Raw genomic sequence first — 27078 nt, 5'->3', positions numbered from 1 at the left:
GATGCAACTGGGAAACCCCTCCCCTGCAACAGTACAGAAAAGCCTCAGATCCAGTGGTAAAATGTGCTGGAACTTGAACTGTAGAAGAATGAAGCTGGGTTAATTAGCATTGATAATCTACAACTGGGGGCTGGCTTCAGGGGCAGCGGGTTGGCTGATGTAGATAAGGTGCAGCTGTGGCTGGTTCTGTTAAGGGGTTGGGCAGCCAATGAAGAGAGAGCAGCCAAGGAAGAGAGAGGAGGAAGAAGCAGAGAGAAGAGAGAGTGTGGGCCCTGGGTGAGGAGAGACCAGGAGAAGGCAGCAGAGGGACTGTCATGAAGAGTATGTTGGTATGAGATGGTAAAAAGACCTTGTTGCAGCTGGCTAATTTGAAGAGTGCTGCAACATTGGAACCCCTCCTTCCACATCGCAGAAACACAGCAAGCTGCTCTGAATAGCCAGTGTCCATAGGATCACTATGGCTCACAGCCACCAGATCACCATGGCCAGCCATACTCCATAAAGATAATGAGGAGATAACAACCCACCAGTGGGATTTCAACATGTTATTTCATCGAACTCCACCGAGGCAAGCTGTAAAGAAGGGTCCAATATGCCTTTCAACAGGACAGTTATCTCCAGTATACTACCAAGCAGAATTTTCTAACATTTTCTGCCACCAAGCTAAAATACTGACTACATCAGAGATTTAACCACTGTTGCGGCTTATCATCCTTACTGTCTCTGCTTCGTCAAAAGAAAAAGAAATCTGAAGTTGAATTTAAAAAGAGAAATCACCATTCATTCAAATCTCAGTAACGGGCTGGCAAAAGAAGCATGTTTGGTTTTGAATGAGCTACAGTGAAACATTAAATACCTCAGTTGTTTCAGGAACTCAACATCAGAGCTGCTGTTAATGAGCTTGATGAACTCCTCATAAGAAGGAGCATATGTGTAGTCTTTCTTTTGATGCTCATTCATCTGTTCTCTGTACTCCAGCTGGCTGAGCAGCATTCGGTTAATATAATCTGGATCACTCAGCAGTTCCACCACTGGTTTCAGTACTGGAGAGGAAAAATATTTTAAAACAAAATCCTTATGCTGAAGAACAACTGCTGTCCTTTAAAAGAAAATTGCAGATAAAAGGCATGAATAAATATGCAAGCTGATAAACATCTAAAACCAGTTGTCTGGACTACATGGTACATTTGAGCTTGCATGTACCTTCTTGATAAAACTGTTTATTCTGTTACACGAATAGATTTAAGTTGACAAAGCAGAGTTCTGAGAAAATTCCCAGTGTTTTTCTTTCTGCTGTGCCTCGAAGGCTATAACATTACAGCCACTATAAACGAAAATTAAAAGTAAACTGAATCGCGTAATATACTTTAGTCTTCCTAATTTCTGAATTTGACTTCAGTGACATAAAGAATGACTAGTGTATTTGTAATCAGATTAAAGTGTAGTTGATAAAAAGCAGAACAGAAACCCCTTAGTTAAAAAACCCACACTGGCTAAATCCAAGTCTAAAAAAAAATTTATCAAATCTAGTATCATGATTCAGTTATAATCACCTCCTTAAGTCTATGGATTCTTGGTATCTGAACAAAATATAAAAGGCCAGAATTATTCATATCATCACTAAACAATGCCACAGAAGACTGAAAAAGTGCTCTTCTATGTTAAAAATAGGAAAATTGAATGGATAAATTGTGTTTTATCCTGCAAGGTGCTAGACAGCCCGGTATCAAGAGCCAGGTAAGTATATGCTTGATTTTGAGAATATTAAGTGTCTTACTGGTTATCACAGAAATTAAGTTTCAGAATTTAAAAGCAAAGTATCAAGACTTTAACATAACAAAGTCTGTAATTACTACTATTGTACAGGTGCAAATGGTTAATCATCTCTGATCTTTGATCTACCTTTTGTTGCAAGTATTTCTGCAAGGACTATGCGCAAGCTGACAGACTGGACATCCTTTGAGGGTAGGAGACAATACACCAGAATTTGAGAATATTTTTGCAGGAATCTTACTTCTTCATCAGAGCTCCTCAAGCACGGATGCAGCAAAAAAGGTCTCGGTGGTTCTTCCTGCCTAAGGGTGGTGGGGAGAAAGAAAGGAAAAAAAGAGAGAACTTACACACCACTTGCATCATGTTTAGCTGCTAATTGATAAAATATCCAAGTAACATTATCAGATATGTAACTTCAGTCAAGAAACACTTTAACACATGTATACTTTTCAAAGCTTGCTGATTTTTCTTCATGATGTTAAGATACTTTTCCAAATTCCTTCGTCCTGTCAATGTTTTCACCTGCCAAAATACCGTATTTTAAAACTGCATCAAAAAGCAACAGCCTAGCAAGTAGGAGGAAAAGTTTCTCTGAATAAAAACCCCAATTGTTCCATCACTGAACTTAGTGAAATTTTGTCCAGTTTTTCAGACAAGACAAACTTAGCAAATACATTCTTGTAGAGCAAACTATTTATAAACCTGAACCTTGCAGAGGATTTGGGATCATACCCAGTTTGAGAAACAGGTCTACCTGTTAAGACACTGAAGCTACCACCTTGTTACTGGCAAATAAATCTCCCAGCAAGTAACTGGCCTGTTTGACATGAATTTTCCTGTAACAGGAGTTTCCGACTTGCCACCTGCAGCCTACATCAGATTAGTCTGTGCAAGTTGCCTTTAAAATAACAAACTTGGCGTTACCAGCCATCTACACTGCAAGTAGAAAACCAATTCAGAAAAAGATTTCAAAAACCCACCCACAGATTTAGAAAGAGGGTGGAATCATGATGACAAACAGAGAAAGGTGAACTGACTCCCAAAGTGTAAAGAAATTTGGCTACCAAGTCCCTTCAGTAGCTCAGCAAGTGAGAACAGACCACACTGTTACCAGTATCAGTGGGGTATATAAAGCACAAAACTGGAAAGCGAGAAACTGCAGGGGCTCAGAGTGTGCGTGCAAACCTACCTTTGGGGCAATATCCCTGCGGGCAGCATGCTCACCCCACGGTGGGCGAGAGGCCCTGCACTTTAGGCTCTGCTCTGTCGGATAGGTTTGAACCTGCATCTTCCAAGTGCCATCCCGAGTCACCTCTTGATCAAATGACAGATTTGGTGACTCATCTCTTGGCCAAATCAAGTAACAAGACTTGCTTGGATCCAGGCATCTCAGGCATGCAGAGATCACAGAGCCATTCAGAGAAGAAACAAGAGAACTTGCCTCAAGCTGAGTCCTTTGATCAGCAGGCTGAAGCTGGAATATGCTTATGTTTTATACTAATAAATCACCACAGATTAAAGAAAAAGTAACTAGGGAACAAAGTCACAGTTTTCTTCCACCATCCTAAATGTTTTAGAGTGAGGGTCTCATCCTGTCTGCCTTCCGTGTCCTTGCCTTTGGCTAATTCCGATTCAGTTTCAAGAGGAGCAGGAGAATACACTCAGCCAGAATTGCTCTCAGCCTGCAGCGGAAGGCATTCACCATCATCCACTCGCTAACCGTAATGGTTATGCAAGCTGGATACTAATGGATGGAAGAAATTCAAAATTTCTTGCTGGTTTCACTTTGCACTTAGTGAAAGAATTAGGCTCCTAACTTAAAGGAAGTACATCAGGCCTGGAATTAGAACAGGTATAACGTGCTATACTATGTATTATACAAACATATTCCCCTTCCTGCCACTGAACAGGCAAATGGGTCCTCCTTGCTCCTAGCAATCACAGTAGGTGCATTTTGGGAAGACGGCAAGACAGAGTCTTTCAGAACTAACAGCGAAGGGATGGTTGTAAAGCACTGGGTGGGACATGCACAGCAATGTGCTGCTGGATGAGCAAGCTCATGATAGTACAGCCTGTGTTGTTTGCAAGCTCCCCACGCAAACCTCCCCCACCTTGATTTTGTGCCCAGTACCAACCAGGTTCATCTCCTTGCAGGTGCCAAAGGCTTTCTGGACTTCTCAGAACATGTTTGACTAGACCTGCCAAGGGAACTCCTCAGTGCAGGTCACAGCAGGACCTTTTCTTTATACAGAAACAGGTGCAGAAGCAGAGACAAGGTGCCCTAGCAGCTGTTTCATGGCCACGTGCCTGATGTGCTCCAGCCACAGATTTACAGTTTAACAGCAAGTTGAGCATGACAGTGGTTACAGCAAGACAGAAGCAGTGTCACCTGAGAGGCACAACAGCAATTTCCAAGGCAGCCAGGACTAGTTTTCAGTAGAAGGCTCTAAGCTGTTAACAGAGGCTCAGGTCTGTCACATCTCACACCAGTGACTCCTCCCATTGTCCGTAACATCTGCTTCATTCCCAGAGATGGACACTGCTGTCCAGGCTAGAGTCAACTGAATGTTACTCAGAGAGCTGCTCCAAGCAGTCTCTACGTGAAAAAGTGACCAAGAACTATATACAGTCAAAGTAAAAGCTTTCAGTTACGCACTGCTACATGGCCACTAGTGACAGGCAGTATTGTGTAACAACTCATATTTGCTAGTCAGTCCAGGAGGGAGTAAATATGTTGGAATAGTAACAACACTCTAATAACTCTAATTCTGTTCTAGTAATACAAGTAATTTGCCTCAAGGTGACAAAAATTTTAATTAATTTTCAGAACAACAAGAATGTAAAGATAACATTTGGTTTCAATTTGACTGAAGCCTCTTATTCAATCCCAAATCCAACGTGGATCACAGAGCGGGTTTCAATTGTTACAAGTAAGACAAATTTCAAAACAAGCCCCTTGGAACAGCTTGGATGCAAATACTCCATTCTTCTGAGGAACACTGGTTTATGAAGATGATGTGTTGTCTTCACTATCAACCAGCACAGGTGGTGCAGCTGACTGAGCTCAGAAAGCTTTTTATCATGTTCTGGTAGGATCTTTTCTCTCTGGCAGTTGAATACCTAGCTATTTCACTCAGTACATTTCCATTCCTCATGCATACTCCAGACATATCCTAAAGCCCTCTCTACACTGCATCAAACATTCCTCATCACATGCTTTCCCTAAAAGGCATTCATTATTTATCCAAAACCAGACACGTCCCAGGCAGACTACTGGCAGACAGGAAGTCTTAGTTGTTTACGTACTTACATGAAAGTTGTTACGTACCTCTTACTAGGAAGCAAAGGCTTCCTTTTCTGGACAGGCTGGTCCACCCAAAGTCTGCCACTTAGAAACACAGCCAGAAGCATACCCAAAATTCTGGCAAACAGGATGACTTACACCAAACATCAGCTGGCTATCAGCAAACTAACCTAACAACTTGGTCATGTGTATTAACAACACTAAAAGCAAGATTTTTTTCCCCCATGAACACAAACACACCATCGTTTTTCAATGCTCTTCCCTTATTTGTGGGACATACTGCATAGTTATTAGATCAAGCTATACTTTCACAACATGTGCAAAGCAGAAAACAGAACTGTAACACACATAAAATTTCTCAACTGAGATGAATTGTCTTTGCCTCCCTACAAGTCTCTGGAGGAATGCTGCTCTGTTTGTGACTGCAAACACCCTGGAGCATTAACTGCACTTATACTATCATCCATGCAAGAGAAGTCCTTTCTCAGAATTTCTGTCTCCCCATTGTACAAATTCATTCCCAGTCAATACCCAAGACATACAGCTTGGCTGAGTTGTACCTATGCCAGGACTTTTCTGATACACAATCAGCAGAACACAAACAGAAAGTGGAACAGAATAAACAAGCAGAAAGGCAAATATTTGATTCTTACCCTCCTGATCTAATGTGTTCCTGCCCACAGGAATGCAAGGGGGGGCGTGGAGTTGCATACTCTCCAATTGACAGGCCATTTAAGAAGAGTTTTAATTTTTTCTCCATTACCTAAGAATACATGACTCCCTAGAAAAGGGGTTCTTTCCATTGTTTTCCTAGCTAAACAGTACCTACAGTGTGATCTAAAAAGCAAAAGGGAAAGCACAATACCCCACCAGATTTTTATGAAAAAAAAAAAGAAAAAAAAAAATACAACCAAAAAACAGAGAAACAAGGTCTTCAGGAAATTCAACTCTAATCAAGCCTTGCATATCAATGCCAAACAGTTGTGTCAATGAATCCTGCAGTTTTCATTGCTGTTTGGGCAAGAGAAATAAAGGGGAGACTGAAAGCAGGCAAGAGAGCTTGGGGGAAGGCTTAACAGCTACAAAATAAACCAGTATGCCAGTGGTAAAACAGAAAAGACATCTGGGCTTATATCCTCCTTTGCATTTATACATGAAGCATTACAGTTTTATTTGCCTCAATGTAATCACTGATCAGCTTGCAGGGAAAACGTACTGCGCATCAACAGAAGGTCTGCCCAGAAAAAGCATCCCTTGTAACTCAGGCTTCCCCTTCACTGAAATCTATTAAAAAAAAAAAAGGAGCTGTGAGCAATCAGGGAAGTATTAATACCACCACTCAGCTACCAAACCGTGTCCACTTACTCTCCTGGAACAGAAGCAATGGTGTTCTGATCAGGCATATTATTACGGCTTGATATAAAACCTCAATCTTCAACTCTGTCAGAATGGGATCAAGAAAAAAGGAAGGCGCTGTTCATTTAGCACAGACCAAGAGGAAAAGCAGAAATTTAACTGCAATCTGCATGCATGTACACAAAGCAGAGTGCTGCTACATAACTCCAGTGTCAATAAAGATATTAAGCCCCATTAAATAACCTGAATAGTAACAAAGGCATTATTTCTCTTCCTATTCAATTTTGAACATGTTATTAGAAATGTGTGGTTGGATTTTCCAAACACAAGGTCACTTAGTAATCACAGAAAACTCTTAAGTAAAACTGTGTGGAGATATTTTTAGAGAGCTTTGAAAGCCCTGCCAATTATCCATAAACTGTGAGCACAACTGTGTGCAGTGAACTAATATAAATGTGGCACTCTAGCAAACAGTTCCAAAACAGACATGATACAGGCTTTGTAAACCAGGCTCATTTAATCTCTTTAGGCAATAGAAAAATAATGGCAAGTGGCAACTTAATTTATTTGTGTCTTCTTGAACAATCAATACCAAAGTAATAGTGACATATATTGGTGTATCAAGATGCAGGTGTCTTCAGTGATTTAAAACAGTAGACAGAACCCATGCTTCACACAGCATGCTTACAGGTCATATCCCTCTTCACTCTGCCATGAGCTACAAAGCCAGGCTTAACCCTGTGTAAGTTCCTTTTCTGTAATTTTCATTTTATGAAATCTTTAAGCCTGCTCTGAATTTTTAACACTATCTATTGCTATTTCATAGTGCTAGAAAACAAAGGGGTTTCCTTCAGTTACCCCCTAAACCAGTGGAAGATCAGGCAGAGGTCTGTGAATATAGATCCATAGGCAGGGTCTAACAAAGCCAATTCCTTCGTACCGCATCGGTTCCAAGCAGTACTTTTCTTTGGGACTAAACTGACACCTGCTTTAACTGTCCCGTGCTCTGAAATTGTTTTGTGCAATAACTGATTGTGTGTGCCCCTAAACATCATTACTAAGACTTTACCCTGCTGCAAACCTGTGAGTTCATCCAACACTTTATAAAGAAAAGCACAACAGTAGATTTACTGTGGTATTCCTGAAGCAGTTAAAACAGTTACAACCAGTGTTACAGAAGTAACATAATTTCCTTCCTATGCTATAACTAGGCAACTCTGAGCCACTATCAATACCTCTGGACAACAGTTCCCCATTTCTCAGGGCTGCAGGACCCACTGCAGCTCTTAATACTGGACTATCATCCACGACCGGGCTTCCAGGTTTCGCAATACAGAGACCTCATGGAAATCTCTATCTAGGATCTACTCTAGATACCCACAGTTTTAATAAGGACCACCTGGTAACTGCCTATATTGTAAAGATTCATTTTAAAGACTGTCATTGTAAAAACAGTCAGTCAGAAGTATTAAAAAAACTCCTGGTATTTGTGGTTGGGTTTATGCCCCTGATGTGAAGCATTGTTTTTATTTTGTATAGTCTCAACCCTCAAGATGGCATGGAAAAGCTTAAAAATGAATCTGAAAAGGGGTGAAAAAAGTTAAAAGCCAACCCCAAAGTTATCACTGTCCATGAAACTTGGGATTTTGCAGCTTTGGAGTTGGCAGCACCACTGGTTCAAGGACAAGAAACCCCAAAATAAAGACAATGATTAGGAAACATGCATGATCAGGAACTTAGTGTTGACAAACTAGATAAATCCATGTGCTTTGAAAATAGGAAGCAAGCAAATAAATACTAAAAACAAAAACCCACCCCAAACCCCAAGGAGTCTGTAAAAAAATTAGTAACTATACAAGAAATTACGTAAGGGTCTTTTTTCTTTAAATAAATAATCGCAAAATGTTCCATTCAGCCTTGCTATTTCTTTAATTAGTCTTTCAAGAGACAGTCTTGCAGAGTTACATTTAAGTATCAATCAGTGCAATTGTGAGCTGAAGCACACATACAACTCTGAATGTACTGATGAAAGTCATTTAACACCACGTGTTCATTAAACTGATTCTGAGAACAGAACCACATGCAGCCTGCACTTCTCCACCTGTATCACCCTCACTCAGATCTCTAAGCTTCTTGACAATGCAGAATGACAACTGCTTGATCTATTTGAGTTTTCTAAGAAATATTTACAAGTCAACATCATAAACACACCTAAAAAAAGTACCTACTAAAAAAACCCCTGCATCCTCTGAAAACAGACCACACCAAACCCAAAAAGCACAACAAAGAATAAAGACAAAGCCAACACCAAAATTTCCACAGCTGTCATTTTTATCAACATACAGCAGCAAGCTTTATAAATCACTTTACCTAATATTTACTGTGAAGATAACCGTATCATTTATACATGTCAGTTACCTCTTTCAGGAAAGAGCATCTGACATGTCATATCGACAACAGACTCCAAGAATTCATGAATGACACAAGCTGTGGTATGATCGTATCAGCACCAGGAGGTCCTAAAGCTTATTGTGGTGTCTAGGTCATACTCAATCATCAACAGGAAACACAAACTTTTCACACCAAAGCTTGAAGGCAGTGGTGAGCTTTAGACCTGGTGCTACCCATGAGTTAACTTTAATAACATGGGCAGACCTTGGCTGTTCATGACTATTTTGTTCTCAGCACTTTCATACAGCTGCTCCCACTGCAACAAACCTCCACAATTTCAGACGAAACCTCTTACTACTCTTTTCCAGAGACTGGGTGTGATAAGCAGTTCTTGGTATTCCTGGTTTGTGGGTGGCAAATGAAATTACAGAAGAAAAACAAGAACTGTGGGAGGTGTTTAGTAGCTATCTTGACAACTTGGATGCATCTCTAGGATTAACCAAGTTAAATCTCAAATGTTTAAATTCCCTTTGCATCAACCTGCTCTTGATCAGTTTGTGATGGCAGCACCTTTTATTTCTTAGTATCATATCACGCTACATATCGTAATCACAAAAAATACCACCTTTATGTATCCTATACATGCAAAGGTGTTCACATGGGCCAAGAAAAGAGTTGTCTTCTCTCCTTACCGTGGCAGTAATACATAAAAAACCAAAAGGAATATTATCAAAACATGTACAACATGAACTTAAATCCCCAAATCATTCGTCACAGTGATCACTCAAATAGCAATTTTCCCACAACACTTCCCCTCTCACATTTTTCAAGAGCTTTCAGCCCTTGAATCGAGGTTCTACATCAGTGCTGAGAGTAGCCTACAGCCCTCAAGCATTCATTTTGTTAAGTCATGACTTATGCTGCAAGTCCAGAAACACCCACACAAACACTTCTTGAGCATCCCATCAGATGTCACGTAGCAGTCAAGTTGCCAGAAGCAGCCTGCAACACCACATATCTGTATTTGCATAAAATAATTTTTTCTCTGCCTTTAGGATCAAGATGTCCCAGGTATAGGTTAAAAGACAAACATAAAACACTCCTAAACAAATGATTTAGGGGGTTGGGAATCAATAGCACAGTGACCTCTTCTCACTGAGATTTGTTCAAAAAGCGCTGCTTGTCAGGTGGTTCAAGAAAAGGCAAACTCTCTTCAGATCTTATTTGCCTACACTGCAGTTTAGAGACCACCAGCACAGCGTGTTATTTATTAAATGTTACTGGTTCTGTAGTACTATTTGATGTGGTTATTCTTAGCCTACAATAACCATAAGTGAACTTCCTCTTCCTCTCATGTGAACGCTTTACAGAAAGACACTATTTGTTTTCACTTTGCTAAGACCTTCCAATACTGACAGTGCAATTCATCCAGAGGAATAGCTGCCTCTTGCTTTCAACATACATATGTTACCACAGTAAGACTACATTCCCAGGCTCAGGTAATTCTAGCCCCCAAGAAAGTACACTACCACCACAGACAACATTGAACCCACATACCAACAAGAATGTTTCCAGCATTATACACCACTTTACTCAGCTTGCTTATATTCTGCTTAAAGTAGCCAAGGAAAGACACTTGAATGAACTATAAAGAACTGAAGGGATAAAAGCTGCTACAAAGTAAGAATGGCCAAACACTGTCCTCTCTACCCTGCAGGATGCACTTGCCTAATCCTGTTATAAACGCATTCCTGATTCCGTGCAACATAGGGGAAACAAGCAGTGGCTTCCATCAATAAATCCAAGGGTGATTTTTCTTCTGTCTCTCAAACTAGCTAACACTGGAAATAGGAAAGTATCACATTCCATTTCTATGCTGAGCAAATATTAGGAATGAAATGGTTTCCTATGTAAAATACTCTGAATTGCCACAAATTTTAAGTGAAAAGTGACAGGATCCTTTGGAGCACCAAGTGGAACTCAAGGTACACCCCAGGAAAGCATATAAGCTGAAAAACTTCAGAAAGATGAAAAACTGTCTTGCCTACAGCTTACGCGGCTCTGTATTACCTCGGGCCGTTATGCTCATGGCTAGAGGAGTGTCTCTACCCTTATTTCACTCTGTAGAAGTGTCTGTCAGGCACAAGAAAGACGGTCACCATTGAAGAAAGCCAGGAGAGAGAATAAAGAAAGGAGAAACAGACTTAACACTGCCAGGCTTCTCTCTCCTAATTCCCTGCTCTCCTCTTCTCATACTCTCCCTCATTCAGGGAAGTATTTTTCCTCATCTGTTGGTCTCTGCTGGCCTTTACCTTGAGTGTTTACTACTAAGCAGAGCCTCACAATGATTGAGATAAGCCAGAAGGAATGCAAGAGCAAAGGGAAGGACTGTAATACCATTCCTTTTTCTGAAAGGTTGCACAACCTACTTCCATCTTCTCAGACACTCTGATCTATCAGATATCACAGGTCCAAGTTAGTCAGTGAAGCAGAAAAGTAAAAGGATTTCTGGGGCTGACATGCATCCAATGACAAAACACATGAACTTTACACTGGAAAAAGACATGTCTGTGTTCCTGTGCACAGAAGGTTCCTTTCCATTACTTTAGTGGATTTATCTGTTGTCATACAGGAAAACCAAGACCAAGTGGCTTATGAGGCACACCCTCCAGAGATGGTACGAGAGGTATTTCAAAAGCCCAGGTAACAGACAAAATGCCCTTCGCTGTCACACTGCAGTAAAAACTCAGCACAGGAAACAAGATGCAGTGCTCCAGCAGGCATCACAACAGGAAAGACACCTTGCTCTAATTACAGTCTCTGTTCCACTGTATTTACCATCCAAAACTAACTGGATTCATTATTAGAGACACAGAGAGGAAACACATGAATGCCAATTTAAATTTACTAGTGTTTTTAAAATACTGACAGAAAGCAAAGATAGTTCAAGAAGATCTGTGTCCCCTACCTTAGGAAAAAGAATTTTCTGTGTTTAAATTGTGGCAGTTGTGTTTTCACCTGGCAGGCAGCTAAACACCACACAGCTATTGCTCACTCCCTTCCAGTGGGATGGGGGAAAGAATTGGAAAAAGGTAAAATTTGTGGGTTGAGATAAAGAGAGTTTAACAGGACAGAAAAGGAAGAAAATAATAACAACAATGCAGAATTACAATACATAAAACAAGCGATGCACAATGCAATTGGTCACCACTCACCAACTGTTGTCCAGCCAGTTCCTGAGCAGCGGCCCCTGGCCAGCTTTCTCCCTAGTTTACATGCTAAGCGTGATGTCACATGGCACGGAATATCCTTTTAGCCAGTTTGGGTCAGCTGTCCTGGCTATGCTCTCTCCCAGCTTTTTGTGCCCACCTGCTCACCGCTGCCCCCCACCCCCCACCCCACCCCAGCCTCCTCACAGGCAGGGCAATGCGAAAAGGATCCTTGACTTAGTGTTAACACTACTTGGCAAGAACTAAAACATCAGTGTGTCATCAACATTATTCTCATCCTAAAACCAAAACACAGCACTATACCAGCTACTAAGAATAAAATTAACTATCCCAGCCAAAAGCAGGACAGCAAAATAGAAATTAATTGAAGGCTTTCCAAGAAACTATCTTCCAAGCTAGAAGTGACTGACTTCGTAGTTCTCAGCCTACAGCTTAAAACGTCAGGAGGTTCTAGCACAATAAAATCCATAGCAGTAGGCCATTTAGTGTAAAACTCAATTATTCTTAAACCCAAAAAATCCCTTAAAAAGAAAACAGTATCAGCTGCGCTTCCAGGCTTATTACACGCATGCTCAGATCACCTAGCAGTACAAATTCAGACTGTAGCATATGAGCACAACGTCACATTTCTGCTGACTTTGCCACAGTACATATACAGCATTTAAGCCCTCTCTCCATCTGCCAAGAAAAAGCAAGTCCTGTGCAGTTTCCATAAACTTCCCAGACTTTTTGAGAAAGTCTGGATGAGCAGCATGAGGATATACCAGTGCTTCACATCCTGAATCATGCAGCACCATGCCCCTGATCTGCTCAGGCACCTTAAAACCAGACCTTCCCCCTTATGAATTCACAGCCTTGCAGTATGTGAAAAAACAGTCAATGGATCCTATTTCAACCTATACAAAGTCTGCAGTTACAGCTGTGGGGTTTGTTGGGGTTTTTTAACCCATTATCTTGATAGGATGTTTTTCATTACCACATTAATGCAGCCTGCCTTACCCAGCATTGACTAAGGTGCATTTACCATTCCAAAGTGATAAAGTTAATTGGAAAATACCCAAGAGAATTTATTTTAGCTTTATATAGTGGAAGTAACAATCCAACAAAAACCTAAATGAAGTGGTCGTATTTCTCAGTAGAGAAGGAACCACATCAAGAGTCAGTATTAATAATAATTAATAACTCTGGAATTACACGTCTGTGGCCCCAGCTTCGAACAGGAAAACAATACTTTTTTTAAGTGTAAATCCTCATCCTTTAACTGTTCAAATCAAACTCTTACCAAAAGGAAGCTCTTTACTGCAATAAAGGGCAAGTGTAAGCACAATGCTTAAAAATCAGGGAGCACACTTAGGAGCTTTACCTGACAGAGAGTTCTATCACATTCCAGAGCCGAAGGAAAGCACTATCTGGAATCCAATGCAAGATCTGCTGCAATGTGCATACACCTTAATTTTTTTCTTTTCTCAAATGTAAATCATCCTTTAGGTGTTTTTTGGTCTTTATTTCCTACACATCAGCCTACATAAAGCTGGCATCTACCGCAGATACATTAATCCTATCTTCTGCTCCAGAACAGAAAGAAGCATGTATGGCAACACACAAGACTAGTCACCGACAGAAAAATGTTGATGTTTTTCCTCTGAAGGGGTATTAAAAATGTGGATTTAACTATACGCAAAACAACTTCATAGCCTAAAATGTATAGTTTAAATCTGAATGACCAAAGCATATTTCAATTAGGATAACTGAAACACAGTAAGTGCAGACATAAGCCCAAATTTCATGCACAATTACACAAATCGTGCATTCAGATGTGGGAACTGCATAGGCTAAGAATTCCTATGTGCAATTACAATTTGGGTTCAACTCTAGTATTTTAGTGGACAGCGGACCTTTTTAAGTGGACAGAGAGCCTTGCCAAAAAGGAAATGCATAGAATTCGCAAGGTAACAAAAATCCAGCCAACAAGATTTCCAGTAGAAAAATCTTGTTACTGCAGGACAGGCCACTTACAGAAGCCACAAGGCTTTGCTTTCTGGGGCTGAAGAAATGCAACACTGAATGGAATTAGCTCTGGTGCTATTTTGGGGAAGGTGCAAATAACTTACTTTCTTGTCTGTTGACTGCTCTGACAGTGCCTCTCCTTTCCCTTACAGGTTCACACTACTTGCAGGAACTGCTCACACAGCCCACCTCCTACCGTGAGCAAAGGACTCAAGGATAAAACAAACAGCAGTGAATCCGAACTCTGAGAAAAAGGCGGACAAGTGTTTCCTTCCACAGATCTTATAGATGCACTGAAGTCTGCTTGATCTGTAAAACCTAATCTGTAATAAACTTGAACCGTTTTCTTTACCGGTTGCCTACAAAAGCATTACACTCTTCATTACTTTGATGTAGCACATCTGAAAGTAAAAAGAGAAACAGAAAATGCCAATGAAATGCAGAGTTTTGTTTTTACCTGGTATTGGCTCCTTTAAGGTCACAGAAGTGTGAGAATAAAGCTTTCACTACATCACTGCAAACAACTTTAACTACATCAATGTGACTCAGCCTCTGTCGCAGCTGCTTGGCAATCTCCCAGAAATCTTCAGATAGCAGCTGGTACAGCTGTCCTTCATCTCTGCTGAGTTGCCCATACCAGGACAGGATATAATCTCTATAGCTGTAGTCAAACACTGAAAGGAGAAACAAAACAGTGAATAGCAAACATTGCAAAAGGGGAAGGCACATCAAGAAAGAAAAAGCTTCAACCTCCACCCTCCTCCTCAAAAATTAGATGGGTAATATGTTACTTTTCTTCTTTGGGTTTAAATTCTTGCCAAAGAAAGTAGGGTTGGCGAAGTTACAGAAACACACACCTAACAGGTTACTGGAGGTCACTTTGCAAAGCAAAGCTTGTAAGTGGATTTGCTCAGTCAGGTTACTTGCTCACACAGACTACAAACTAATACCTGTCTCTCAACAGTGGATTTGGTTATATGAACCATCATATATGATCTGACTGTGTCTAGGCTGTTGCAGACTGAAACCAGCCTTCTCTACAGAGGAATTCAACAGCCTCCACTCCAAAGCCAGAGTTAGAAGGGGAGGTAGTGGAATTTTTGGATTTCAAAAGACATATACAATATGGAACAACACTGCAGAAAGTACATTATAGGATCACAAGAGCTTAAGAGAGAACAAGTAGATTAGCAAAACAGCATGAACTTCAAAAACGATGAGGTATTCCAAACCGCATCTACAAGCAATAACCAAGATTACTGTAAATGCAAGTCCCATGGCAATACCATCTTCTACTGCTCTGACTTTCCTTTTTGACAATGTATGCGTGCTGCCAGCGTTACTGATGTTTCACTGTAGCACATGTCCCTGGAGGTCTAGGGGGGAGGAGGAGCTGTTCAGGGAGCACATGATAACAGTTACAAGGTGGGGAAAAAGCTGGGGTAGAAGGCAGAGTCAGGTTGCGTCTATCAGAGGGATAACTGAATGAGCAGAGGAAAAATAAGCCATGTGCCTGAAAATCTGAGCAGCTTCGGCTTTTTATACCAGAAGTACATCTTATTTGTCAGTATAAACCCGTGGTGCAAAGTAATCATGTGACTCCACTATTTCTTACTTTCCACTTCAACAGAAGTTGTTTCTTCAGCAGCCGAGTAACCTAGAAAAAGCTCCCCACCATCATGACAGTGAACTAATAACAGAACAACTTAAGTTGGATACTTTTACCTGCCTGAAATACTAGCAGACCTCATCCAACATTACCTTGTTAAAAACATTTCAAAATGCTAAAATTGATAAAAACTTCTAGTCAAATACTTCATAAATCAACCTCCTCAGGTTTATAGAGAAACTGAGTCACTTCACTGAGTATGCTGAAAAATATAGTTAAAAGCCTTTTGCTAAGTCATTTCAAGGCTTTTAAATTATTTTTTTTTTTTTTTTTTGGGGGGGGGGGGGCGGGGAGTAGTTTTGATTCTTTTTTCCAATCCAGGAGAGAAAACAAAAATATGCAGAGCCATACTGCAGGATGGACACTTCCAATGTTGAAACATATCCAATTTCATTACTTCTCTAAAACAGAAGAAATCATATTTAATTGAAAACTCTCACCCACAAAATCTACAGAGCAATAAAAACAGTTATAAAAGGTAGCAGTCTTCTGATAAGCAAGCTGAGGGATAATCCCTTAATATACTAAAGAGCAAAGGGGAACAGCATTTTAAAAACTTAAGTTTATTACTTATCTCGTCTCCCATCATAATACACATTTTAAGTATCTATTTTTCCACAGCTGTCCCCATGTCCTTCTGCAACCACCTTTTTGTTATAGCTTAGTTAACTCTCTTCTGTTGCAATACCTGAAATGCTGTGGAAAACCAATCACAGCACGGATTTTTCCTTTTCATCTACTCTACAGGAGACCCGTAATTTCTCAAGTGCATGCAGAACACTGCACTGTGGTATCTATTACAGTCATCACTGCCAGATAATGACTTTTTCAGATTTTCTTACAGACACCCTCTCTACTCTTTGCAAGGGTGCAAAGCAGCGTTATTTCTTCAGCACCTTTTGCCTAAGCCACCAAGTCCTGGTATAGAGTGGTGCCTCCTACACGTATCTATTGGGCAGAACTCAACAAAACCAGAAGAAAACTTGTAATTCGATCCCTTAAAGTATATTCTTTTTCAGAACATAGATCTATTGCCACTGACCCTTAATTTATTACTGTATTTTTAGGCAACTCCTCTCCAAGATGAGCTCAGTTCCTAGTTCACTCTATAATCCCCGCACATCCAATGTTAAGTCTCTCTGCTCTGGCAAAGCACAACATTCAAACATACAGCAATACTTATTAGTAAAGTATTAAGAGAGTACAACTCCTGCAACTTTACTATACTCCCAACTGAAATACCTGAAGCAAGATCTATTACGGTAGGAAGACTCCTGATCAGACACAGCAAGATGATAGTATGGTTCTTCATCTAGGTGTATCAACGTGAAAGAACCATGAAATCTAGTGGCAATAGCAAACTAAAGGCAAAAGATTACCAATCATCACCAAAATGTAAGTCATGCAGGTATGAAATACTTCACTTCTGTTTCCCTCTGCCACTTACACACTTTCAATACCTTAAATGGATTATCCAACTTTAAACCATGTTTTCCTTCACCTACCTTATACAAATCCCTTCCTTCACATGCTTTCTATAGTTTCCCTGTCACTTTCTGAGCCTTGTTGCCCTTCCTGCATCGCAACAGTTCAGCCATGCTGTCCCCTATAAAATTTGGGGTACTTTAGAGCCTAGAATGTATGCCTAAATTACTAATGAGACAGCTTTTAGGCCTCTGTTAAAGAAATTTTTTTAAAGGACACCCGCTACAGACACTAACAGCAGTCTGTGCTAGTGTAAGACACTGCCTCATGCGTATGTGATGCATCCTGGCCATGATGTACTGCTGCTGCTTTAGTTTCATGCCTATCTATGCAACCGGTGCCTCTTTCAGCACTTTGAAGAAATACAGAAAACAAATGTAAGATAGAGCACAACTTGCTTCCTTCAGAGGAGAAATCTGCCCATGCATTTACTCTCATTATTTTTACACTGCACGCTCCCTAAAACGTTGAAAAGAACTGGTCAGAATACAAGAAAATAAGAAAAGCAGAACACACTTTCAGGACAGTACATTACTACCACTAACTTGGTCTCTACAATCATCAAACAAATTTCTTCTGATCAAATCAGATGCAATGACAGCAATGAGTCTAGTGCATAACTGTAGAAACTTCTACTGGGTTTTCTAAATTAGTTCACAAGATCCAAGTCCCCAGTTGTTATAATCCAACTAACGTGTGAATGTGCAGTTGAGCCTCTTCAACTACTCTTTTTAAAGACTGTAAACTAAAACGTTGGGAGTAGAGAGCCAGAAGCTTGTGTGGAGATTAGTGAGGACACCTCCTCTAGGTCCTTACTTCATTCCTAACCCCACACAGGTCTACAGTAACTGCTCTCTCTTCTTCTTCCACATTCATTCATTCATGAGGTTCTGCGGTACCACAAAAGCCACTAGATCAGACCAGGTTCAAACATGAAATTTGCAGAGATTTACATAAAGTTTTATGCTGCTAAGATTCATTACCCAACTCTATGAAAAATAACATAGAAGTCTGAATAACAAGGACTAAATTCCTACCCATTTTCCCAAAACACCATTCAAAAAAACCCCAGAAATATTCTCCTTATGCAAATGCAGACACAAACTTCCAAGATTCACGCAAGAAGGAAATATCTTTTCCTGAAAACACTGGAGAGACCAGAATCATTATATTAAATTACAGTCAAATCCAACTCTCCTGTGACTATAAACAGCAGAAGAGAAAGTAGAGCTACAACACCAGCTTGAGTTCTGCTGCAACAGCAAGTATTGCAATCTGTAAAATAGAAATGCAACATTAATATGAATTGTATTGAGAAGCTGCATAGGGAAACCACCAGAGTCAAGAAAGGTTATTATAATGCTGTGCTACTACAACACTACATTTAACATGTGTGATGTGGTTATCATAAGATATACTTGAACAAAAATACTTTCAATAAAAATTTAATGGAAAAAGATGACAGACTATAGCACTGTAAGTACCTGGCAAAGAACTGTTCTATAGAAGAAAATGTTAACTACTTAGTTATTTGTTACAGCTACTACTTTTCCCCCCTGCCAAAAGCCAATTCAGTAAAAAAAACAACAAAAAAAAAAAAACAAACAAACAAACAAAAAAAAACAAAAAAACCAAACCACACCAAAAAGTACCTTATCTTCATCCTCAAAAATCAAACTAAAATATTAAAGCCCCTATACTGAAGTCCCTAAAAGTTGCTAATACTTTGAATATGCACCTCTATCATTTCCAAGACATTGATTTCTAAATTTAAAGAGATAAAGGCCATTATTTGTTTACTGTATTTTACATTTTATTATATTTTAGCTATACAATACAAATTAAGATGATGAAGTTTTATACTTAGTATTATCTGTCTTTATTGAAGTTTCTCATGCCCACTAAATCTTTATTTAGACCGTGGTGTTAAAGGCTGGCAAAATACTGCATAAATGGCCAGACTTCAGTGACTAGGAACCTGCCCCAGTCACTAATGATAGTGATTTATAGATCTCTCTGTTCTCTTGTTGAAGTTTGTGCTAGGAAAACACTAGCATTTCTTGGTTTACTTGCCTTTCAAAACATTAATCAAACTCTACGAAACTGTTAAGATTAATAGACTAGATGTTATCATTGTGCATAGATGGATAGCCCACCTGCAAAAGGGAACATTACCCTGACAGTCTCCCATTCCACATTGTTTGGTTTATTTTTAATATCTTCTTGACATTTGCTTCTTTAATAATTATGTGTAGAAAACACATAGAAATTTCCAAATATATTAAAAAATAGAGAAAAAAGTGTTTACAAAGATTTAAAAAAATCAGACATATTTCTGTTCAAATAGTTTTGCCCATGTACCCTTTGCCAAGAGTTCTTAAGCTCCAAGCATTTGAATCCTGGTAGCAGAGAGAATATGAATTCAAATTAAGTCTTGCTTGTATTTTGGACCCAAACAACTCATTTTTTGAGAGCTGTGAAAAATGAATAAAGTTTTTCAAATAAAGAGTGGCAGAAGCTACTGTGTTTTTTTCCTAAATGTCAGTGTGTGGATCTTAAGTTGGGAAATGAGATAAATGGGAAAAAATGCTTTCTGTAAAGGGAAGTCCTGCCTTACATCCTAAACAGGATTCTTCTAAGGGGTTAATAAGAACACAGACAGGCAAGATCTGATCCACAGATACAATCTAATTAAATTCCAAAAATATTTCAAACAAGGTCACCTCAAGACAGGGTTAAAGGAAGATAAGTCACAATGAAAGAAGAGCTGGCTCACTGGCATTAAATATTTTAAGAATCGAGGAACACAGAAAACTAATAAACAGTCAATTTTCACAGCAGAAGAATTTCACCAGTGGAGGTTTGCTGGCATTTGCGCCATGGCCCACACTATTTTACTGACTCATAAATTATCCAGTAAAGCAGGTAAGTAATACGGAGACCAATTTTCCTGGCACTACTAGAGCAGTAAAAACAAAGCCTGACTATGAAGAATAACAAAAAGACCGCACAATATGGGGCAAAAGAATAATAACAAAAAGACCACAGGATACAGGACAATAAAAATGGCAGATTAAATTAAGTTCCTGGAAGAATGGCTACACGCAGGGCAGGTAAGTCTCATTGACAGCTACAGCCTTCAGCCCAGACTGTATGCTGCGACAGCAGCATGAGTCTTGACTAAGCAGTCTCTCCTAAGAGACACCTTCCTTAACTACCATATGATATGGGCTGAAAACATGAAGCTACCAGATATGCAACAGGAAATGTCAAAAGGCTAAAATTATCTTAAGAGTGGGTCATCTTTTCTTCACATAAGATAAACGAAAGCAAAAGAACAACCAAATCAATCTATGGAGAAAAAGGTTGAAAAAAACCCTGAAAACAACATTTCTGTGTTAGTCACTCAAGTATTACCAGCTGAAAGAGGGACTCAGGAGCTTAGAACAAAAAAGGCCTTCTCTTTCTGCCATATTCAACAAGGAAAATCTTGTTATAATGTTACGTTTGCTCTAATTTTGAGCACTTAGATTTCACACCTCACAGTAGCAGGGCTAATCTGCAGCTTTCCCTCACCTTTACAAGTATACTATAACTCAGAATGAAGTAGCACTCTGAATCACCATCTTTTTACACTACTCTGTCGTCAGTGGGAGACAGGAAAAAAGTTTAGAACTGAGCTGTAAACCAATGCAAGCAGGAGTCCCTTCTTGGTGGCACTAAGTGACTAACACTGTAGAAGGACAATTCCCAACAACACTTACACAGGCTTTGGCAAGACAAGAAGGTATCCAGGACACAGGCAACAATTATCAGCCAATGACCATCACAAGAAACCTATCTAACCACCATCATGTTTTTAATTTTATTGAAATCAGAATGATGGTTTTAAAATGGAAACATGCATGACTCCTTTAGTTAAAACTAAGGATGATGACTGCTATCTATTCTTTCAACTCCATTAACAGATTATGATGAGAACATCAGGAAAAACGCAGTAAAGCAAGTGACAGCTTGTCAAGTGAGACATACCACTCTACCTCAGGAAAGCAACTTTTAAACCCAGAGAGAAAAATCCCTACAGACTGGCTGTAGCACCACCAAAAGCATGGCATGACTGAGTGAGTGCCAACAGGCAATTTTTGAGGGGTGCAAGATAGCTAGCAACTAACAGTAAACTCTAAGCAAACTTAAGGAGTCAGAATTAACCAAAGGGCCATCTCTTCATAACCTGTAATAGCATTTCTGAAATTAGATTATGCTACCTCCTCCGAACAAGTTATCATTGCATCTCTGAGTTAATGTAAAGAGAAGTAAAATCAGACTAAAAGAACACTGCAAAACACCATTGACTATGATAATCTGACAACACCTACTCAACATCTCAAGTGGCAGTAGGAGTCTGAACTGGTCTCCAAGATTAAAACCTCAGGAGAAATGAGTGTCTCCTAATTAAATGAGTAAGGCCTTTTAAAACATTTTTTGAACAGCATGTTACATATAGACGGCAAAAATTCCTGGGATTTACAAATACTTTCATCTTCATCAGTGTAAGACTGGAAACAGAAATAAAGACAGCACTTTTTTTTATCATTAGTAATAAAGCTTTATCTAACCATGCACTTCTAAAAGAAAAAATAATCATAGTATCAAGACAACTACAAATTTCAGAACTGTCACAGGGCAAGGAAAGTATCCTGTCTATTTTCAGACAGACCGATCGTTTTACTCTAACAAGTGAAGTATTTCTTTTGTGATTCATTCAGTATCTCAAACTTGTTGACTCGGACTCCTTCCAAAATCAAAACACTTGCTCAAGTCTTTGTGTGGTAGAGTGAAAGGTACAGTCTCATCCTTGTCAAACCGCCTAACAGAAGAGCAGTTGGCTTTGTCACTTAGGCCTGGAAGAAATACAACCAAATCCGACACATTTGCTCTCCAAAATTCAGAGTGAGAATGGAGAGTAAAAGCTACTCTGAAAAGAAATACCAGAAAGGCAAGTAAGCTGTCACAACAGAACATCCTTAACTCCATAAAAATGAATCACCTAAATACTGTTAACTTACTTTCAGCCTTACTAAGGACAGACTCATGCATCCATCTGAACAATCTATGGGATAAATACCTTAGATGAAGACAGTCCCCATATTTTTTACAGACACGAGTTACTCGTATGTGCAAATAACAGGAAGGAAGTGTAACACAACTATGTTTTCCCCAGTATTCCACAATACCTGTTATCTGTCTCCAAATAACCCCACTATCTCCAATTCTGTGCTAATTATGTCAAGCCTTCGCTTCAGATTCCATGGCAGGTTATCCAAAATGGAAAGTATGCGTGTGAGTGAATAAAGCAAACAACTTGTCTGTGCTTGTTTCATATATGTAATGTTTAGACTCTACTATCCTTTTCACATCATTAAGAATCCTATAATCTCACTAATTCCAGATGAAAATGCTGCCTAAAATGAAATTATAGTATCATAGTTCACCTTCACAGAAACATGATACAGTAGGACTTTTATATTTTAGCTACGTATACTGCTAATAGCTATTCATAAAAGTAACTTCAAAAACTAACACATCCCAAGAAGTTTTCGTAAGACAACCAACCTGTTTAAAGCAATGATAATTTTAAAATACACTCTCCAGATGTGAAAAAAAGATAAGGGAAAAAAATATACAACTGAAATCACATCAAATACTATAAATATATTCTAAAAGCTACAATACACAACTCTTTAAATGTTTTCTTCTTTTAATATACAAGCTAGTTTCCCCCATCATCTTTACACTCTGACCTAGCATACTCTTTGAAGCAATTTTTTTTCATTATTTCGTACTTCAAACTGACACTATCCTAAATTCTACAATATTTTATATTACCAGGATTCAGTTGGAAAAAAAATGCATGCAGTAGGAGTTATTCTTTAAAATAAAGAATTGTAAATAAGATACTTTAAATCCATATGATCATAGTTCACATTTTACAATCCAAATCCTAGTGAACGTACTAACGATCCACAGAATTCATAAACCTATCAGCCAGAAATTCAAATGTTGATCTTAGATTCAGTTTTCATGGCAAGAATTGCACTAAATAGAAGACTGTAAGGGTCTACAGGATTTATCAGTTCAGGAAAATCAAATCAAGAATCTTTTAAATGCTATCCTTTTGTTTTGTGCAGAAGCATTAAGGACCCATATACTTCTGTAAAAAACAGCCACTAAAATGACAAGGTATCAGCTAAATTGCAAAAACATCAGCATACTACTTACTACAGTGGACCTCTTGGGAAGACCAAGACCTTGCACTTTTACATCAAGGAAGAAATCAGTGTCATATTCTAAAATTGTGGATTATTGTGCAGTCATGTGGTTTGCTAAGAGGACAAAAAAATATTCAGAGTTTAACGCTCCTTTGTCTAAGTTAAGACTTACCTTCTTTCAGTGCTTTATCCATGTTGTGAGAAATGACCACTCTCCTAGACTGGACTGAATCATGGGAGCTTCCGGACCAATTACTCTGAAATTTAAAGAGAACATGCATCATAAGAGGAAGGAATAAACCAAAAAATGATGGAAGGAATAAAACTGGAATTCAAGGTGACAGTAGTGTATCATTTGGTCTTTATACATTGTCACCCCAAATGGTTAAAATGGACAAGTATTAATTGTCTGTGAGGTTATTCTACACTGCTCATTAAGCACATATTAACACCCATTTTTATATATTGTACACTGTACAACTTCCCAGGTATCTTGTATTTTTGGTAGAGGAGAGCTGTATTGACTTGCAATTCAATGCACTAACAATAGGACATGCATTTAATAAAACAACTGGAACTCATCTATTCAGTATTTTCACAGCTTTCTAAGATCTCCAAGATAGATCAACAGAAAATAGAACATCATTGCATCCTACTGTCACAATGGACTTCATTTAGCCTCATAAACGATTTTTAAAATGAAAGTGAAGCCCTTATATCTCCTACAGTAAATTTGGTTCACATTCTCTTGGGCTTCTTCCTTCAAAGACACTTCTGGCCACTGAATTTTAAGCTGCCGTACTATATGAATAGTTGTCTACATTGGAGTATTAGCTTTTATAGTGTATAAATAGGTGGGCAGACGGAGAAACATTTTTCAGGGCATAGACAAAAGGCATGATTCACATGGTCCTTATATAGAACGGAGTACAATTCGAATCAGAAATAGAAGTTGTCCCCACTGCCACTCAGCTTACTTCACTCCCCTTGATGGGAGTTCAGAATCTCCTCAGTAACGAGACCGCTTCAGAAACGTCCCAATCCATCCAACATTCACTAAATAGAGAATAAGCAAGCAGTATGAAATTAAGTTAAAACACTGTTTTTAAAGGTAGTATGCCATTATTTCAGCCAATTTGTAGGCTATTAGTATATTTTGGTGTAATATGTTTTTCTTCTACTGCAGATACACGCATATAGTGTCTAGTATGAAGCACATCTAACGGGACACCAATGAAGGAGTCTAAGCACTACACTAACAGCAAATATAAAGCTTTTCAGACTTGCTCATTTCCAACACACAGCACTGCCATAGATTCTTTCCAGGCCTTGAATGCCCTCCTTCCATCCACAGTCAATTTGTTTCAGCTTTTGGGTGAACACTGTAATACTTGCTAGACTTCTCCCAGTTGCACAGTGCTAGACTCAACTGCACAGTTGAGACCATGGCTGTGGTCTTCCAGCCATTTTTTCCCCCCCTTGACAACACTATCAACGGCAAGAACAGTAAGAGTTCAGCATGTTTACCTCCATTTGTAACCCTCCTTATTACCAAAACTATAGTTAAGTAAGGGTAGGAACAGAGTATTATCTGATTAGTGAACCACTTCAGATTTTCACAGCCCCCTTTTACCTGAACACAATACTGGTAAAAGCTTAAACCATACCACCTAAACAGCTGCAAAATACAACAATATCTGTAAGGCCCAAACACACCACCTCTGATTGCCAACACTGTTGTGCTTCCTCCCCACAAAGCTGGGTCACACAATTACTTCAGGATTTTTACGCTTTATTTGCAGCAGGAAATCAGATGATTCATAACCACCCCAATTTAAAAAGAGAAGAGACACTCTCACAGAAACATCAAACATTTGGGAAGGGGGAAGGGATTCAGAAACCTCTAGTAAGCAAAGTCACTCAGGTCTTTGAAGAAAACACTCCTCAACAGAAGGCCACAATCCTCACTGAAGCTCTATGCTCAACATACTCATCTTCCTTAGCTTAGGTATCCTACAAGACTAATCCTTCTGCTAAACTGAGTCATACATGCATAGAGCTCAGTAACCTCAAGCCCCTAACTTAGGCACCAGCAGTTCTCATTTGTACACAGTTTGCAGGAAGTGGGTTTTTTCTGCCTAAGGCATCAGTAAGTGCTCTCACAAAGCACTGGCTAAATTACTCCTTTCAAAAGTAGTTTAAATACAAGCTGACATAAGAAAATTATAAATGCTGAACTCTTACTTTTGCCTCCTTACCTGCCTCAGTTAGACTTCTTTACAGCAGAGGGAACAAAACAAAAAAAAACCAAAAAAAACCCCGAAACTTCAGAGGAGATCCATGGTTGCAAGTACCTTGCTCCACATCACCACCCAACCATCCAGTCTACAGAACTGCACAGAGCAGGAACTGATCCTTTTATATTTCCACCTTGAAAACTCATGTTAAGAGCAAGACAATTACTGCCTCAGGGAAATGCTGCCTCTTAAATACCAAGACAAACTCACATTTCAGCTTGCAAAAATGTATTTCATTGACAGTGCCCTCTATGATTGGTATGTTTGCCTTCTAAAAGGCATTGGCTTTTCATTAAAAAAAAAACAAAACCAAAAACAAAACCAAAAAGTAACATCAGTGTTTAGCGGGAAGTAGTAAGACAAATGATCACAAATAATTTAAAAGGTAAGTGAATACCACCACCAGCAATGATGATTCTGCTGCTGCACAAAAGTAATTACTGCAGGGCAAAGGAAGATACGTGGGATATCAGATTTTCCGAGAAATTTTCCACACTCACAGATATTGCATACACCACATGGTCTGGAGGAAAAGCAGAACAAGAAACAAACCTTGTTTAAAAACAAGGTTTCAACTTTGTTTAAAAACAAGTTTTCAAGGGTAGATGGAAAATCTAATATTTGCATAAACAGAAATGTTTAAATGCAATAGAATTACATTGGTCGGGTTAGCTCAGGCTTAAGAAAAAACAGTTCAGGGAGACCTTATTGCTGTCTCCAACTACTGAATGAAAGGGTACAAAGAGGGAGCCAGACTCTTCTTGCAGATGCACAGGACAATATGCAAGGTTGCAATACTGGAAATTCCCATCAATTACAAGTCAAAACTATTTTGAGGCTGATCAAATACCAGAACGGGGGCGCTGTACCAGAAAGGAGGGTGTAGGCAGGTGTGTGTCAGTCTGTTCTCCCATGCGAGGCAGTTTCTTCTTGTCCTGTCACTTCTTGAGTTGTACCAAGGGAGGTTTAGGTTGGATATTAGAAAAAATTTCTTCACTGAAAGGGTGGTCGAACATTGGACCAGGCTGCCCAGGGAGGTCGTGGAATCATCATCCCTGGAGGTGTTTAAAAAACGAATAGATGCGGTACTTAGGTTTAGTGATGAACTTGGTAGTCCTGGGTTAATGGTTGGACTTGATGACCTCAAAGGTCTTTTCCTACCTAAATGATTCTATAATTCTATCCTTGGAGATATTCAGAAATCGACAGGAGAAAGCCCTGAGCAATCTTAGATGGACTCACTCTGAGCAGGAGGATGGACTAGATGCCCTCCAGACATTTCTTCCAACTCAAAGTC

General features: G+C 39.3%; 1 protein-coding gene across 2 annotated transcripts in view; it reads right to left on the bottom strand.

Moving 5' to 3' along the window:
- Positions 1–27078, bottom strand: part of SNX25 (sorting nexin 25) — a 93709-nt gene that overhangs the window by 51171 nt on the left and 15460 nt on the right. For both annotated transcript variants that reach the window (XM_080373769.1, XM_080373770.1), the window contains 4 exons: positions 23657–23741; positions 14519–14735; positions 1903–2075; positions 857–1043 (listed from right to left, as the gene is read on the bottom strand). In XM_080373769.1, the coding sequence (XP_080229895.1) occupies positions 857–1043; positions 1903–2075; positions 14519–14735; positions 23657–23741 (662 nt within the window). The remainder of the gene's footprint in view (positions 1–856; positions 1044–1902; positions 2076–14518; positions 14736–23656; positions 23742–27078) is intronic.

Source organism: Falco punctatus, assembly GCF_963210335.1.
Source record: "Falco punctatus genome assembly, chromosome: 1".
NCBI classification, from domain to species: Eukaryota; Metazoa; Chordata; class Aves; order Falconiformes; family Falconidae; genus Falco; species Falco punctatus.
Note: the sequence above shows the minus strand (reverse complement) of the source record. Positions and strands in the feature narration are given on the sequence as shown.